General features: G+C 45.4%; 1 protein-coding gene across 1 annotated transcript in view; it reads right to left on the bottom strand.

The window, feature by feature from the left end:
* NEURL1 (neuralized E3 ubiquitin protein ligase 1) overlaps positions 1–10,525 on the bottom strand; it is a 140,960-nt gene extending 130,435 nt beyond the window's left edge. Inside the window, exon 1 of the mRNA XM_056495316.1 lies at positions 10,194–10,525. Within this exon, the coding sequence (XP_056351291.1) occupies positions 10,194–10,278 (85 nt within the window). The 5' untranslated portion in view covers positions 10,279–10,525. The remainder of the gene's footprint in view (positions 1–10,193) is intronic.
* Between the last annotated feature and the right edge of the window lie 3,866 nt (positions 10,526–14,391).

Below are 14,391 nucleotides of genomic sequence, written 5' to 3'. Positions count from 1 at the left end.
TTTCACCTGCCAGCACTTGTAATTGATAATGCCTAGGAATTTAAGATAGAAAACCAGAATCTGGACTGGTAATGAATTTCCTAGCAGCATCAGGCTCCAGGTCAGCCTATTTCAGGATGAGAAGATGACACAAGCTCTCTCCTCCCTCCCTGCAACGGCTGTGGAAAAATTCAGCTCCTCAAGTTTTATCATTGCTTTAGTGCCTTCATGAGAAGGTGTGATGGAGGCACAGAGGAAGACTTCTGCAGTTGGCCATGGCTGTAGAACACTGTGTGCCCACCCCCATGCTCCATGCACCACTGAGGTGGCTGGACAAGTGCTGGTGGAGAACTTCCTCCAAGCCACATGGTGGGGAAGACACCCTGAGGCAGGTGAGCTGTGCTGGGGTCTGAAAAAACACTCAAAGTCTTCCTAACTCCTCTCATATAGAAAAAAAAAAAGAGGATGGTTCAAGTTTCATGGGGCTCCAGATCTACAACAGCCATACTGCATCATGCCTCCTCCAATGGTCACACAAGAAAACTCCATGGCAGTTCAGAAAGTGATCTTCAGTCCTTTGTGGGAAAGGGTTGCTTGTGCCCACACACACAGAGTGCAGAAGGTCCTTTTGAGCTGCCTCTGCTCCAGGGGAGCTTTCCCAGGACCCAGAGCTTATCATGGCTTCAGGTGCTCCATGTGAAACAGGCCAGGGAATCTCCAAGGAAGGGTCAGAAAACAGGATTTGTATTACCAGCAAGGCACAGAGAGGGGAGGAAAGGAACTTCCCTGTCTACCAACCAGCTCTTCCTTCTCCCATGAGAAATAAGATCAAAAGGAAAAAGAGGCTTCTCTGTGCTAGCTGTGCCTCTGGGAAATTTTCTAAGGACTTTCTGTTGGCTTTGGATCAGGTCCAAGACTCATGTGGCCAGAGCTGGGTGTGTCTGGATTATTTATTAGCAAAAGGGTTCCCTCTGCAATCAAGCATGTAGAACACCTTATTAAAGCATGCTCTGCTCTGTATCTGACCCGATGGAGTTGGCATGAAGAAGCTCTCAGCACCCCCTCAGAAATGCTGCTGGACTGCAAATTGTCATTACTTCCCTCATGTCAGTTCCTCCATGGCCTTATCTAAACTATGCCATAAATCTTCTGGATTTTCTCTGAACTCTCCTCCTCCTAGTGACATTCTGTACTTCTGAATAATGTTGTCTCCATATGAATTACAAGGGACACAGTAATAATGCTCCAGCAGGAGCAAGGGAACCAGTGGGAAACAGCTAAAAGCTACACTGAACTGTTTTCTTACTTGTAATCTTCTGTCATACACCGAGCTGGAAGATTAGATAACGAGACTATTTATAGCAGCATTGCTGGATGTGTATCACAAAACCTTTATTGTAAGACCACAGCAAGTATAAAATTTTAATTTTGCCTGCAACTTCCCTGTGTCACAGCTTCATTTGCAGCAAAGCATTTTTTCTTTTGCAGTGGGGTTATTAATAATGTAGCATTAACATTTCCAAACTGAGAGTTCACCCTCAGTCACTGCTCCCACCCATCACTCTGTAATTTCTCCTCCTGGGCTTCATGTTGGACTGACAACAGCAGACTGACAGTGTCTGCTCAGCCAGCAAACACACTTTGCATGGGCAAGAGCAGCCAGGGCTCACTGCATTCACTGCTACAGGTCCCACCTGCACAACTTCTCTGCTTGAAACCTGAAACTACTTTTTAACCTCTCTGCTAAGCCCTCCAGTACACAACCTGTAGGGCCTGAGAGCAACTATCCAGAGGAAATGCACAGAACACCAGATGATCTCCACCCAGCAGATGGTAAGAATTCTCTTCCACAACTAATGTAAGGCAGATTTCAAGCAGAGGAGCAAAGCTCTCAGCAGTCAGTGCTTATCTCTTAGCATCTCAGTTCTAAACCTTGTAAAAAAAATATGGTTTTAAATAAGGAGAACTTTTTGCACCTTTATTTTATCTCCTGCTTGTTAAGGATGTGATTTTTGAGGGGTCATACCATCAAAACAGAAACACTAAATGATATACAGAAATGGGAGTAGGAATGTAGAAATCCAGTACTAACATCAGAGGTAACCCAGGTCCTTCATTATGTTTTTACTGCATTCTTAACAAAGTAAATTGCAACTACTTCCCCTCTTTCTGAATTTGATGAACATAATCAATTAATGAGGAACATTTTGTCTTTTCCATTTTCTGTCACTTTTATTGAAGTGACTCACTCACTCACACAAGAAACAGATTCTGTTTGCAACATTTACAGTTATTTGTGTCCTGTCTTCTATAGTGACTCAATATTTCTATGGGAAACCATCTCTTCCACTCCTGCCTAGTAAATACTGGTTAAGTATAAAAAATAGGCATTCATCACAGACAAAAATTATCTTGCAAGATAGATAGATATTTAGAAACACAATGGCACCATTTACAAAAATCAAAGAAATCATGAGTAATACCAATAAAATTAATGCTATATTAAAGAGATAGCACCGAAGGAGGAGATTTGAACTAACCTTCTGATAAAAACATGGAACCTGGATGGTAAATAAGCTCTGTATCTAGATCTGCTTGCCTTACCTGTCCTTTGTCTCTTCAGAAACCTAACCCACTGCTAGGTACTGACAGTGGCACCAGTTAGTTACACAGCACCCCAGTCACTGCTTTGATGAATACATCTTCCCAAGCACTGCTGCTAGACATAGGATGTGTTGTGGTCATGTCATAAAAATTATGAGATTATGAAGTCAATAGGAAATCTGTGCTTACACCCATGCAGGAACATCTGGAAAATGTCAGTGTTATCAGTGTGAAACTCAAATACTGAATATGAAGGAACAACAGAGGAGGGAGACTCCACAAGTGATATTCATACTTTAGAATAAATCTTTACTAAAATGTTATTATTATTATTTTTTAAGAAAAAGTTTACATCAAGTGGGTTTTTTGAAACTAAAAAATCTGCCATGCAATTTCATCTCTGAGGCTGGTAATGAACTATTACTATTTACTTTTCAAAATTTTGCATAAAAAACAACCCTACAGTTTAACCTGACAGTTTTCTGAGAGCTGAGATTCCTTCCCTATGCTTCAGAAAAAAGTTGAGCAGAGGTGGACTAATGGAGGACTGTATAAACATAATACCATCATGGCATCCTCTGCCCTATAATTTTAAAACAAAATACTATTTTAATCTGTACTTGAAAGGCCAAATAACCGATAGTGTAAATATGAACTAGCATCTTACAACAACACACTTTTACCATCTTGAGCTCTCCATGAACAAATTGAGATGAAAACCTATCCCCATCTCAATTTTAACCAGAGTTTTGCAGCAATCCAGTTCTTAGTGTGGGTTAGTATCCACTGTGCCCTCCTCTCCAGCTGCTCAGCTTAGCAATGCCCTGGTTAGCCAGGGCAAAAGGTGGCCTAGGTTCATGGATACACCACACTCACAACAGAAGTTAGACCCTAACTTTCAATTAAAATTCAGCTCTCATCCCCAAAACTACTTTAGTATTTGTGGCACAAAAGTGAGCACCTGCACGGTGCTGTGATTAAAGTGTGAAACTACTTTGGGATTTGGCAGTTCACAGCACAGCACCGAGCACCTGCACACTGCTGTGATTAAGGCTAATCATAGATCAACCATTTCTAGATGAAGACAATCCTGAAAGACAGTTTTGTGGATCCTACTCTTTGACACAGCTCACAATTGAATTACTCAGATGCCCTAAAATTTCAAGGCAGACCAAGTCAGAGCACATGTGGATCCCCAGCTTGAAGTAAGTAGCCACTGTGAAGGTACACACTGTAAGTAAAACAACATGTACTTATGTACTTGCCACGGGCAACAATTTCAGCCATGCAGAAGTAGCTGGTTCCTGCAATCATCCTAGCAGCAGTAGGTAAGAACAGCTGCCAAAAGGGAAATCTTCCAAGCCGCTGTATTAGAAATCTTCCCAGATATGGGAATATCCACAAAACCTGCTGCTTCAGCAGTCTAGGAAACAAAATGAAGTGGGGGCTACTTAGGCTTCTGTCATTAGGAGGTCACTGTAAGCAGAGAGAACCTGCTTTCTCTTATACAACAAGAGCCCACAAATGGAAAAGCAACTGTATTTGTCAAAATCAGTGTGCAGGAGGCACAGTCACATCCAAGAAAGCTTGTACAGGGACTCAGCTACAATCTCTTCTGCCTCCCAAATAAAGCCTGCATGTTCTGTGCATGACTTTGACATTGACATGGCAATGAACCACCCTGTAAACAACCAAGCAGGGATGCTTATGATAAAGAGGTTGGATCCAGCTAGAAACAAGCCAACACCAGAGCAGGCTCCATCCCTCCATCTACCACTGCAATGTCTGAACAACCCAGCTGCACCTTTCACTGAAGTTTTAAGTTCTCATTTTAGCACTATCCTTATCAGCTACACAGGTAGTCTTAGGAAGATGACCTCAGGAAGTCAAAATGAGAAGGGCAAATGTGAGGTCTTTGTCTGTCGCAAACTGCAAAGGATTTCTCTTTCACTTCTTCCTCCAATCTCCCTTAAAAATGGACCCATTTTAGCATCCATGGCATCCACCAATAATGAGCTCTACTGAGCAACTACCTACTGCAAATGGCTACAGCCCCCTTTTGTTCATTTGATGTCTCCTCCTAATTCTTGTACTGGAAGAGACAGTGAACAGTGGGAGCTCTGCCCCTTCTTTACTTGCCAGTCATTTCCATTCTAGTTGTCCCTTTTTACAGAGACAAGAGTCCTACTTTCCATTATATTAAATTAATGCAGACTTTGGACCATCCTCATTGCCCACCTCTGAATCTTTTCCAGTTCTTTTGTATTTTCCTGAAATTTTGGAAGGGGAAGAACCAGAGCTACATATAATATACACATTTACACAACATTCTCTTAATGGCCTCTATTTTCCTCTGTTTGGCTTCCCTTATAAATTCTCATATTTAATTTGCTTTATTTAATTACTGAGCCTGGCAGTATTATTTCTAGCTCAATCATCCAACTGACGTTTTGGTTCCTACTGGTTTTCAAAGGTAGACTTTCTTGCACTTGAGCAATATAGAGAATCACCCATCTATAAGATGGGAAGAAACCACATGATTTCCTGGGAAATTTGTGAAAAGCAGCAGCAGTACCTCCTTCACCAACAGGCTTCAGCACCTTATGAAACAGACAATGGGAAAGGAAAAGTGAGATCAATAAATTGCTGTGTGTGGAGCACTGAGCAATTTTAGGCAGTTTAAAAGCAATAAATCAAATCAGTATCTTGGGAAAAAACTAGTGCTTGGGAAAAGGTCATACAAACCTGACAGCCTCAGGCAGAGCAAACTTTATACCCACAACCCAGACTCACTGACAGGTCAGACACACTGACAAGCATACCCAGGACAGAGTAAAGGCAGAAGGGCAGGAAGTAGGAGGCATCCTTCAAAGCCTTGAATGATGAAACTTCTGACCCTGTAAGGCTGGAAGAAAATAATATAATACTTCAAAGAAGAACCAATTATGACAGCAACAGGAGCTGAGTTTATCTCACCATATCATTGTTGGTATCCCCCCAGTGCACTGCTTGTGATGCACCCCAACTTCTAAGCCCTATGACCATCAATTGCTGATAAACTTTTGCTCCCCCCTTGGTTATATCTAGTGAGTGCACAAAATGGAGCTGGCAGCAGGATAGTGTTTCACCAATATACAATTATTGAAATGCCTACACCAGCCAGATTACTATCTTCTATGTCTATTTCAGAAGCTCAAAAGCACCAGTGAAATGGGGAAAAAGTCTGACATGTTTATGAGTCAGTGGGATATACTGTTTGGAACAGCAACTGCAGGCAAAGACTGTGTAATGCTGACTGATGCCCACCATGGGTAAGGGAAAGCAGGAAAGCCTCTGTCTTCTTGGTCAAGTGCTGCACAACAGGCTGCCAGTCTGGGAGCTGCAGCCAGACAAGTGGTAAAACCCTTCAGCAAGCCACTGCTGACTCTGACTGCAGGTGTCCCAGCAAAAGAAAGGACTAAGAACTCTTCTGTTGAGGTTCCAGACTGCTTCATGTGATATTCTGAAGGTATAAACCCCAGATCGTCCTGCAGACATCACCCAGACCCATGAGTAAAAGTTATCTGGATGAATGAGCAATAAGGCAACCACAGAAGCACCCAGCACACCATGACTAAGATCTAAGATCTAAGATAGGAGCCTCTGGATGCCACAGTAATACAAATAAAAAAGAAGAACCCATGAGTAATCAGCACTGCTGAAAAGAGGATCCCTGGCAGCTGGGGCTGTTCCTGTAATACTCACATGCATTCTTTTGCATAAATATCATAGGTGCATTGACCTATGAGAAAACCAACAGGAAGAAATCCTGCTTGCTGCCACTCACTCTTCAAGGCAAGAGGGGCTCAGGAAAGAGTACCAAACCTGAGTAGGAGGCTGGAGGAGAGGATTAAAGAGAGAAGACAGTAATACTTCTTAGCTTTTACAATGTAATATTGATCTGCTGTCTACAGCTGGCTAAACCTTCTTGAAGCTGAGGACACAAGACAAGTGAGGATAAGCAGCTACATGTTCATGGAGCAAAGGAGATGGCACACAAGTCCTGTGTCTTACTTCTGACCCAAAGACTAGAAAAACTTCATTTCTAGCATCCTGGACCAGCACATCTGGGAACTACACCACAGCCCAAACAGGGCACACAGCCCACACTTCCCACGAGGAAGAGTTAAACACTTCCAGCAAGGTTGAGCAGTACCTAAGGAAGGAATGCAAAAGCCAGACACTGGGAAGATGTAACACTAGGCAAGGAGGGGAACTTAATGAGCTGCACCAGGATTAGAAAAAATAGTTAATTGAGGAGATTGAAAAGACTGTCTTGGAAGAACCTTGGGGGAGGGACACAGGTTGAACTGAGGATGCACCTCTTGAGAAATAATAAAAGTCTTCTTGGTTGGAACAGTTCAACACAGACAGCCTTGACACAAGTAAATAAACAGTACACAGAGCCACTGATGAGAAGGCTGATCTTTTTCATCTCAGAATTCAGATTAGATACAGCTGGAGTTTTCCCATTTGGCTCCCCTCCAAACAGCCATACACACCTTGTTTGATAGTTATCACAAACCATATTTCAGAGAGGGTGGACAGCAAAAATTTCCTGGAGTTTATTTGGCTGCATCCTTAAGGAGATTGTTACCAGATAATCATAATCTTTTGAACAGCATTAGGAAAGTACACAAAGGATCACCTTCTGTCACCCCTGACAAGCTACATCTGGGTTATGGGAAGGGAAATACTCACAGGAATTCTGAAAATAATCTCACCTCAACCTCCCCATCATGATATCACAAAGTGAAAACCTCCTTCCAATCATTGGCCAGGACTTCAAGGTTAACAGCCATATCAGGACTGTGGCATCAGATCACCTGCAGTCCTGGAAGAGTTCAGTTTTCACTGTGGCCAGAACAGCCAAAGCCTGTAGGCACAACTGTGGCACCAAAATCTGGATTCATAATCCATATATGACGTACTGCTCTGGAATAGTTAATTCCAAAGTGCTCAATTCTAGTGGTTCCTAGTAAGCAGTTATGTGAAGTGCTTTTATAAACAGCTGGACATAATAGATTTTGAAGTATTACCTTACTCAAAAGCAACTCTAAAATCATCAGCCTTGGGTTCCAGCTTTGCTCTTGCAGGTACCTTCATAAAGACCTGCCTATTTCAGTTACCTGGTTTTAAAACTGCAGCTGAAACCTGAGAATCAAGCTGTGTGCTTCCTTCCTTTTGCATGACCCTCTAAAGCAAAGCAAATATTCTGCCAGCCATGGCAGTCTTCCTGAGATTTCTGTGTTATGGCTTCAACACCACGAAAAGTGCCACATGGTCTTCAAAAGATTTATGTAACTAAAGGTGACCATTTTTAGTAGGACTAAGAGAAAGATACAAATTTTCAGCACAAGTGGGCGACAACTCTACCACGTGCAGAGATCTTACTTCTTACTTAGGTGAGATGAACTTAGAAGGTACAGGGACTGAATTCAAAGTTCACAGACCACCTTAGAAAACAATGCAATCATAGCTTCTTCTTAAGCAAGAATGAGTCCTAGTGACCCTGGCACCAGATTATGAAGAGGTTGTCACAGAGTAAGAAAGTATTAGATGGTGGCCAACTTATAAAAGTTCAGTATCCCTAACACTAAGCCAGACACTGAAGGAAGAACAACTGGGGACCTTCAACTAAAATACACTTTACAAAATGTTAAATGGCAGATATGTAACAAAACTGTGTGACATTCATACTTTCACTGCTATGCCTCGAGTCCATTTTACAGAAACCTGTCAAATGCAATCAGACTTGTTTATTCTGCATTTAAATGTAGGACCTGAGGCAGTCTGGTTTCAAAAAAGACAGAAAAGGCACATATTGTCCCTGGCAGTTGCTTAGTTTTTACAACAAAGGCAGTGCCTTGTTCATTCTTTATTCCAAATAAAAATTATTTAAATACTCTGTTGCATTACAATCTTCAGAATATTTTTGCTTGCTGCCTCAGCACAGGTAGAAAATTAATTGAACTGTAAATTAAAGGAAGAAATATAGAAACAAAGTGCCATTAACACACAATTCACCGCTTCCCCCCACAAATCAGGTGATTCATACAGAGCATCCTCCAAATCTCACGTAAGCCACTGTTAATGGATTAAGTGGCAGTGTCCCTTCTGGCTTCAGTTTATAAATTCTGATCTGCTTAAGGTTGTTCCAGAAAGACTTCCAGCTGACAGCATGATTCTTAAAGAGACAAATCCTCCCCAGCAGTTTACAATTGCATACCAACAACTACAGCATTGCGTGTGTCTTCATGTTTGCACTGACAGAGGATGATGGTTCACTGCTTAGGATTCAGCATTTCCCTCCTTTCAAGTCTAATTCGAAGCATTACCATTGCTTGGTCTGAGTTTCTCACTGACTTTGTCCATGACAGAGTGATCAGCATTCCTAACATCTCCTTGCACGGCCATTGAAAAAGCCATGATAAAACCACCCTCAGTTCACACAACTGCTCCAAACCACTCAAGTACAGACAAAGGGGGCAGAGAGATTCAGCAGAAGAATAATGGAAATATCAGAAAATCCTTGTGTATAACCAGTTGCCCAGCTCATCATTAATCATCTTCACTCCTCTAGACCATGCAAACAAGTATCCAAAAGCCCAGCAAAAATGAAGGTGAACAGCAGCATCCCTATTTTCTAAGCTGGTGGCTGCAAATTCTGCAACACATAGAGGAAGCTGCAACAAGTTATAATCTGAAATGGCTATTAGGGCAGCACCTTCCCTCATTCCCTGCTTACAGAGAGGTGTGACATCCTCTACCCCCATCAGCCAGTGCTCTTTGGCTTCTTAGAAGAGGTACCCAGGTAGGCTGAACACACACAGTGTGTGTGTACTGCTGCCCAAGAAAATTGCATTTATGAATGATGGATTATTTTCTTCTACAACTTACAGCAAAAGGAGGTTAAAAAAGAGAAGAGATAGAGGAGACCTTTGGCAGGCTCTCCTGTCCACATTACAGAAGTCACCCCAGTCCCATTTGGTGCCAAACAGGTCCCCAGGAGTTCAGAAAAGCATCCTTATGAGGAACAGAATAGCTACATCAGACAAGAAATTCCAAATACTCCCTGCCCTCCTCCAAGCAGGACTGACAGTCCCATGCACACACACATTCATGGAGCACTCAGAAGAGACATCAAAGCAAAGCCTTCATTAATCAATTAGCACTCGGGGACTCCTGGTGGTCATACTCCCCGAACTGTTGACCTTTGCTTTTCTAGGGTACCTCTGCCTGGAAAGAGCCGTGCATTCATCAGCCACATATGGGGCACTGCCGGGGAAGTGACAGGGCAGGGGTGCCGGCACGGAGCCATCCTAGCCCGGAGAGCACAGCCTGTCCCACGGTGTGCGGGGTACCTGCCCGGCGTGGGGTGCTCAGGGTGCTGCTGTGTGTTCCAAACTGGGCTCCCTGCGGTACCCAGCACCGCTGTCCTGCCTGGCCGCCCATCCCATCCCGGGTGTCCGGAGCGCCCATCCCGCTCCGGGCTGCTTCAGGTGCCGGATTCCGCCCGTGCCCGTGCCGAGGGGGATGCTCGGGGTGCCGCGGCGCCGACCGAGCCGTACCTTTGAGGCGGTGGTGCCGGGCGCGGTGCAGGCGGCCCTGGCCGCCGCGGGGCAGCGCGGGGATGCTGGAGAAGCGGCTCCCCATGGCGGCATGCGAGCCGGGCCGGGCCGGGCGGCACCGCGCAAGGTCGCTGTCCCCGGCGGCTGTAGCGGAGAGGGCTGCGGGCAGCGAGAGCGCCGAGAGCCGCGGTCCCGCCCGCCGGGCCCCCCGCCCCGCTCCGCTCGGCTCGGCTCGGCTAGGCTCGGCTCGGTTTGGCTCCGCTCGGCTCGGCTCGGTTTGGCTCAGCTCGACTCAGCCCCGCTCGGCTCCGCTCGGCTCAGCTCGGCTCGTCTCGGCGGGGCGGGGCGGCGGCACCGCGGCCCCCCCGCCGCGCCCGTCGCCATGGAGACGCAGCTGTTCCGCCGGGGGGCCGCGCCGCCCCGCCCAGATGTGCCACCGCTGGCGCGACAGGTGGGGGCACGCGGAGCGCTCCCGACCCCGCCCCCAGCACGAGGATGCCCAGGACAGCCAATCCCGAGGACCAGGGACATCAGACCCTTGCACTGCCCCACCGGTACCTCCCTCACACCTGCTGGCCCTAAACCCGCTTCCCCAGCCTCCTCCTTCCAGAGGGGAAATTTTTGGAGCACCCCGGAATCCAGGCCCTTCAAAGAAGCTGCATCGTGCATGGACACTCACCCAAGCAGACCGGCTCTGGTGGGATGCAACTGTCCTAAAGCAATTAGGATTCTCATGGATGTCAGGACATGTCAGGACCACACTTGGGAAGGCAAAGAAGATGGGCAAGCAGCTCCTTGCACAGTCCTAGGGCAAATGGATAAGTAGAGGAGCAAGGGATTTTTTCTGGTCCCTGACCTACCCAGTAAGTTGTGTTTGTGCCCGACCTACCCAGTGCCTGTGCTGCAGCCACCACTTTGCTCAGCCCAGGGGCTCAAAGCCCTGAAAAGTTCCAGCCAAGCGCAGGGAAGTGGGGTGGGGTGGAGATGGGGTAAAGGGAAACTCCTCACTGGCAGATCTATGAAGGGTCAGGAGCTCAGACTGGTGAAGCACCAGCATGGGGCACTGCCTGAACGTGTGTCCTCTGGAAGCTGCTGTGGTACAAACACATCCCACGTGAGCTGGGACTGCCCTGTGTGGCTGCAGCCCTCTGGGCAGAGGTGAGCTCTGCACAGCTCCACCACCAAGAGCACCAGCCCCACAAACACACATTATTCATACCTGCCCATATGGCTCGTTTTCTTGCCCTTAGAGAGAAGGTCCTGTGTTAATGCCACACCTGTCCACTATCACATGTGGCTCCTCTTCTCACTGCCCACCCTGGAGCCACCTAGGCCAGTGAGGTGCCCCACAAAAGCAGCCATGACTATGCAGGATGGGAAGGTTCCGCTTGTCCTCACTGCAGCAGCACTTTGGCTACAGGGGAATTTCTCCTGTGACAGCCACCACCCAAGACCTAGAGTTGTTCAGTTGGTACCACAGTAAAATCAGTCCACAGCTGATGTTGTCTATTGCATAATTACATTACCTTTGTCTTTAAAGAGGACCACAGGCTCTGAAGACATGGTTACAAGCTTCATCTAAGGATTTAGTGGATGCTGAAGGCTGAGGGATTCTTCCATTCAGCTATGTCATGGCTGTAAGATGTCTTTTTCCATCCTTCTGTAGAATTTAAAATAAATAAATAAATAAATAAATAAATAAAAATTTTAACAAAAATTTAATTTTCAGCTTTCTTCCAAAAGCTGATTTTGCCAATCTATCCATCTGCCTCCACCCTTCACTTTCCCTCCTCTTAGTAAATGTAAGAAAAGCCGTTCCTGGAAAAGGACCACATATGAACATTTTCACCCTGAAAACAGTTACTGCTGCAATTTCAACCAGAAAGCCGAGAGACCCTTCTGTTCTTTGAAACCTCTCAAGTACCTAAGTTTCAGAGGAGAAATTAAAGGTTATTTCTGAGGTTAAATAACAAGATTTGATAAGAAATATTGAAAATCTCAACCAAAATATGATGCTTTAATCCAGGTGAGGATTTCTTTTGGTATGTGTGATGCACAGAGCCAGGGTGAAGAATCATTACTGTCCTGCCCAGCCTTTGATTTCACTATGGGTGAGATGTGCACCTTTTTTTCATTCTTTCCCATTCTCTTAGAAGCAGAAAGGAATGACCACACTGCTCAGAGCAAAGCATGGTAGAGTGGGGTTGGAGTCTGGCCCAAACATGAGCCCTTCTTGTGGTGTATTGGGTCCTGCTCTGACCCCACGTTGTTCCACCAGCTGCCTCCACATGCAGGAAGCTCAAGGACAGAGGTGAGACAGAGACTGAGTCACATGTTTGTTTAGATCCCTTGTGAATATGAACACTGTATTTCCAGCTAGCTCATTACAGTGAGCCCAAAAGGAAACAAATGACCCTGTGATGAGCTCAGTTGATTTGGCATGGTGCTAATAACACCAAGGTTGTGGGTTCAATCCCTGTATGGGCCATTCACTTAAGAATTGGACTTGATGATCTTTGTGGGTCCCTTTCAACCCAGAATAGTCTATGATTTGTGACACAAGACTGGAATAGAGGGACAATTCCACCTCCTCATCATACAATACCTTCCATCCTGCTGAACCTAATTGTCTCCAACCAACGAAAAGAAAACCCCTGTTCTTTCTCCATTTCTTTTCTCTGAGCTCTCTCTCTGCGTGTCCTTGAATTGCAAGAGACCTTGAGCAAGGACTGTCACTTTTCTGGGAAGTTTCATGTTTAATGTGGCAGAAAGAGATGTCAACATAAGGTTGAATTATAATTCTATTCTATAAAAGAGATCTTGGAAAAGGAAAGGTACCAGTTTTGGACTGGAGTCATAGGGAACACCCATGTAAATGCACAGGAAAGATTTTTGTGCAGTTACCCATTAAATGACAGGCACTCACACATGCAGGGTGCAGGCTGCTACTGTGCCATGTGTGATAGCTCAACATGTGGTGAGCCTGTTTCTCAGAAGGACCACGTGCTTTCTGCTGCTACCAAATCCACCCTGAGTTTTAGACACCAGACACCAATTTAACCTTGGTGCCATAGTGTGAATATTAAACTATACCCCACATGGCTAGTGGGTTCTGTGCTCAAATACCTGCCTTTCCAACCTGGATAACCAAGGTAAAGCACAGTTTCATCAGTGAAAGGAGGAAGCCTTATAGGCCTGCTTTAGCAACATGTTCAGCTACCATGAGGGATGGGCTTTTCTTTGCCTGGCACAGCAGCCTGCAGCTGACACTATGGGGAAGAATGCAGAACAGCATCAGAGGGTTGTTGTGATTGTACCTTGGTTCACTTTATCAGAGTCTTTGAATTCACTCCTTATATTGGTTGGAAAATGAGTGAGAAGGAGGGGCTGCTTGCTGTCCTTGCCAACTTGTCAGTTTTTCCTGCAAAAAATGTTGAGCAGGGTGAGAAATATGCTCTGTGATCACAGGGGCCCTTGATAGACAAAACAGGATCACACTGATTCTGGGTTTTTGCCTTTTTCCTGTGCACTAGCAGCAAGGAGCATTGAAACAGCTTGTCAAAACTGCAGGGCTTTCATACCAGCAAGTCAGGACTTTCCTTGTGTGTTAGTGATAGCAATTGAATTGGCTAATTAGAGACATGCAATTCCTTGGTACCAGCCCTGCCAGGTAGTGGGGACCTGGTGCAGAGCGTGCTGTGTGACAGAGAGGATGAGTTTAGAGTGACTTAAAACTCCTCTCCACTTTCTGAATTTGTGCATGGGCACCTGACTTCCAATTTGTAATTTGTGCTTAGGAGTCAATGGAGACAATGCAGTCACTCCATTAATTTCATCTGAAGCTAGTATCAGCTAGTATTGTAATTATAATTATGGACAAACACAAGGAGAAAGGCTCTGCACAGTCACATCTGCTCATGGAACAAAAGTCACGAAACCACCCATCAATTTTCCACCCGAGAGCTGGGTGCAAGGATGAGCTGCAGCTGTTCAGCTAAGGCATATGTGAAAGACCACAGAGACAGGATGTGGAGGAGGATTTGTGAGAGGCTGGAGGGTAGTATCTATGTGCTGGATCATAACCAGCCACAAAACCAACTGCTAGGCTGGGTACATAGGGGTGATTTCAGACTGTGAAGGGGCCAAGGTCAGATGAGTGCATTTGCATTTAAGGACTCTGGGTATTTTGCAAAGGTCT

This window comes from Oenanthe melanoleuca, chromosome 6, assembly GCF_029582105.1.
Source record: "Oenanthe melanoleuca isolate GR-GAL-2019-014 chromosome 6, OMel1.0, whole genome shotgun sequence".
In the NCBI taxonomy this organism is placed as follows: Eukaryota; Metazoa; Chordata; class Aves; order Passeriformes; family Muscicapidae; genus Oenanthe; species Oenanthe melanoleuca.
Note: the sequence above shows the minus strand (reverse complement) of the source record. Positions and strands in the feature narration are given on the sequence as shown.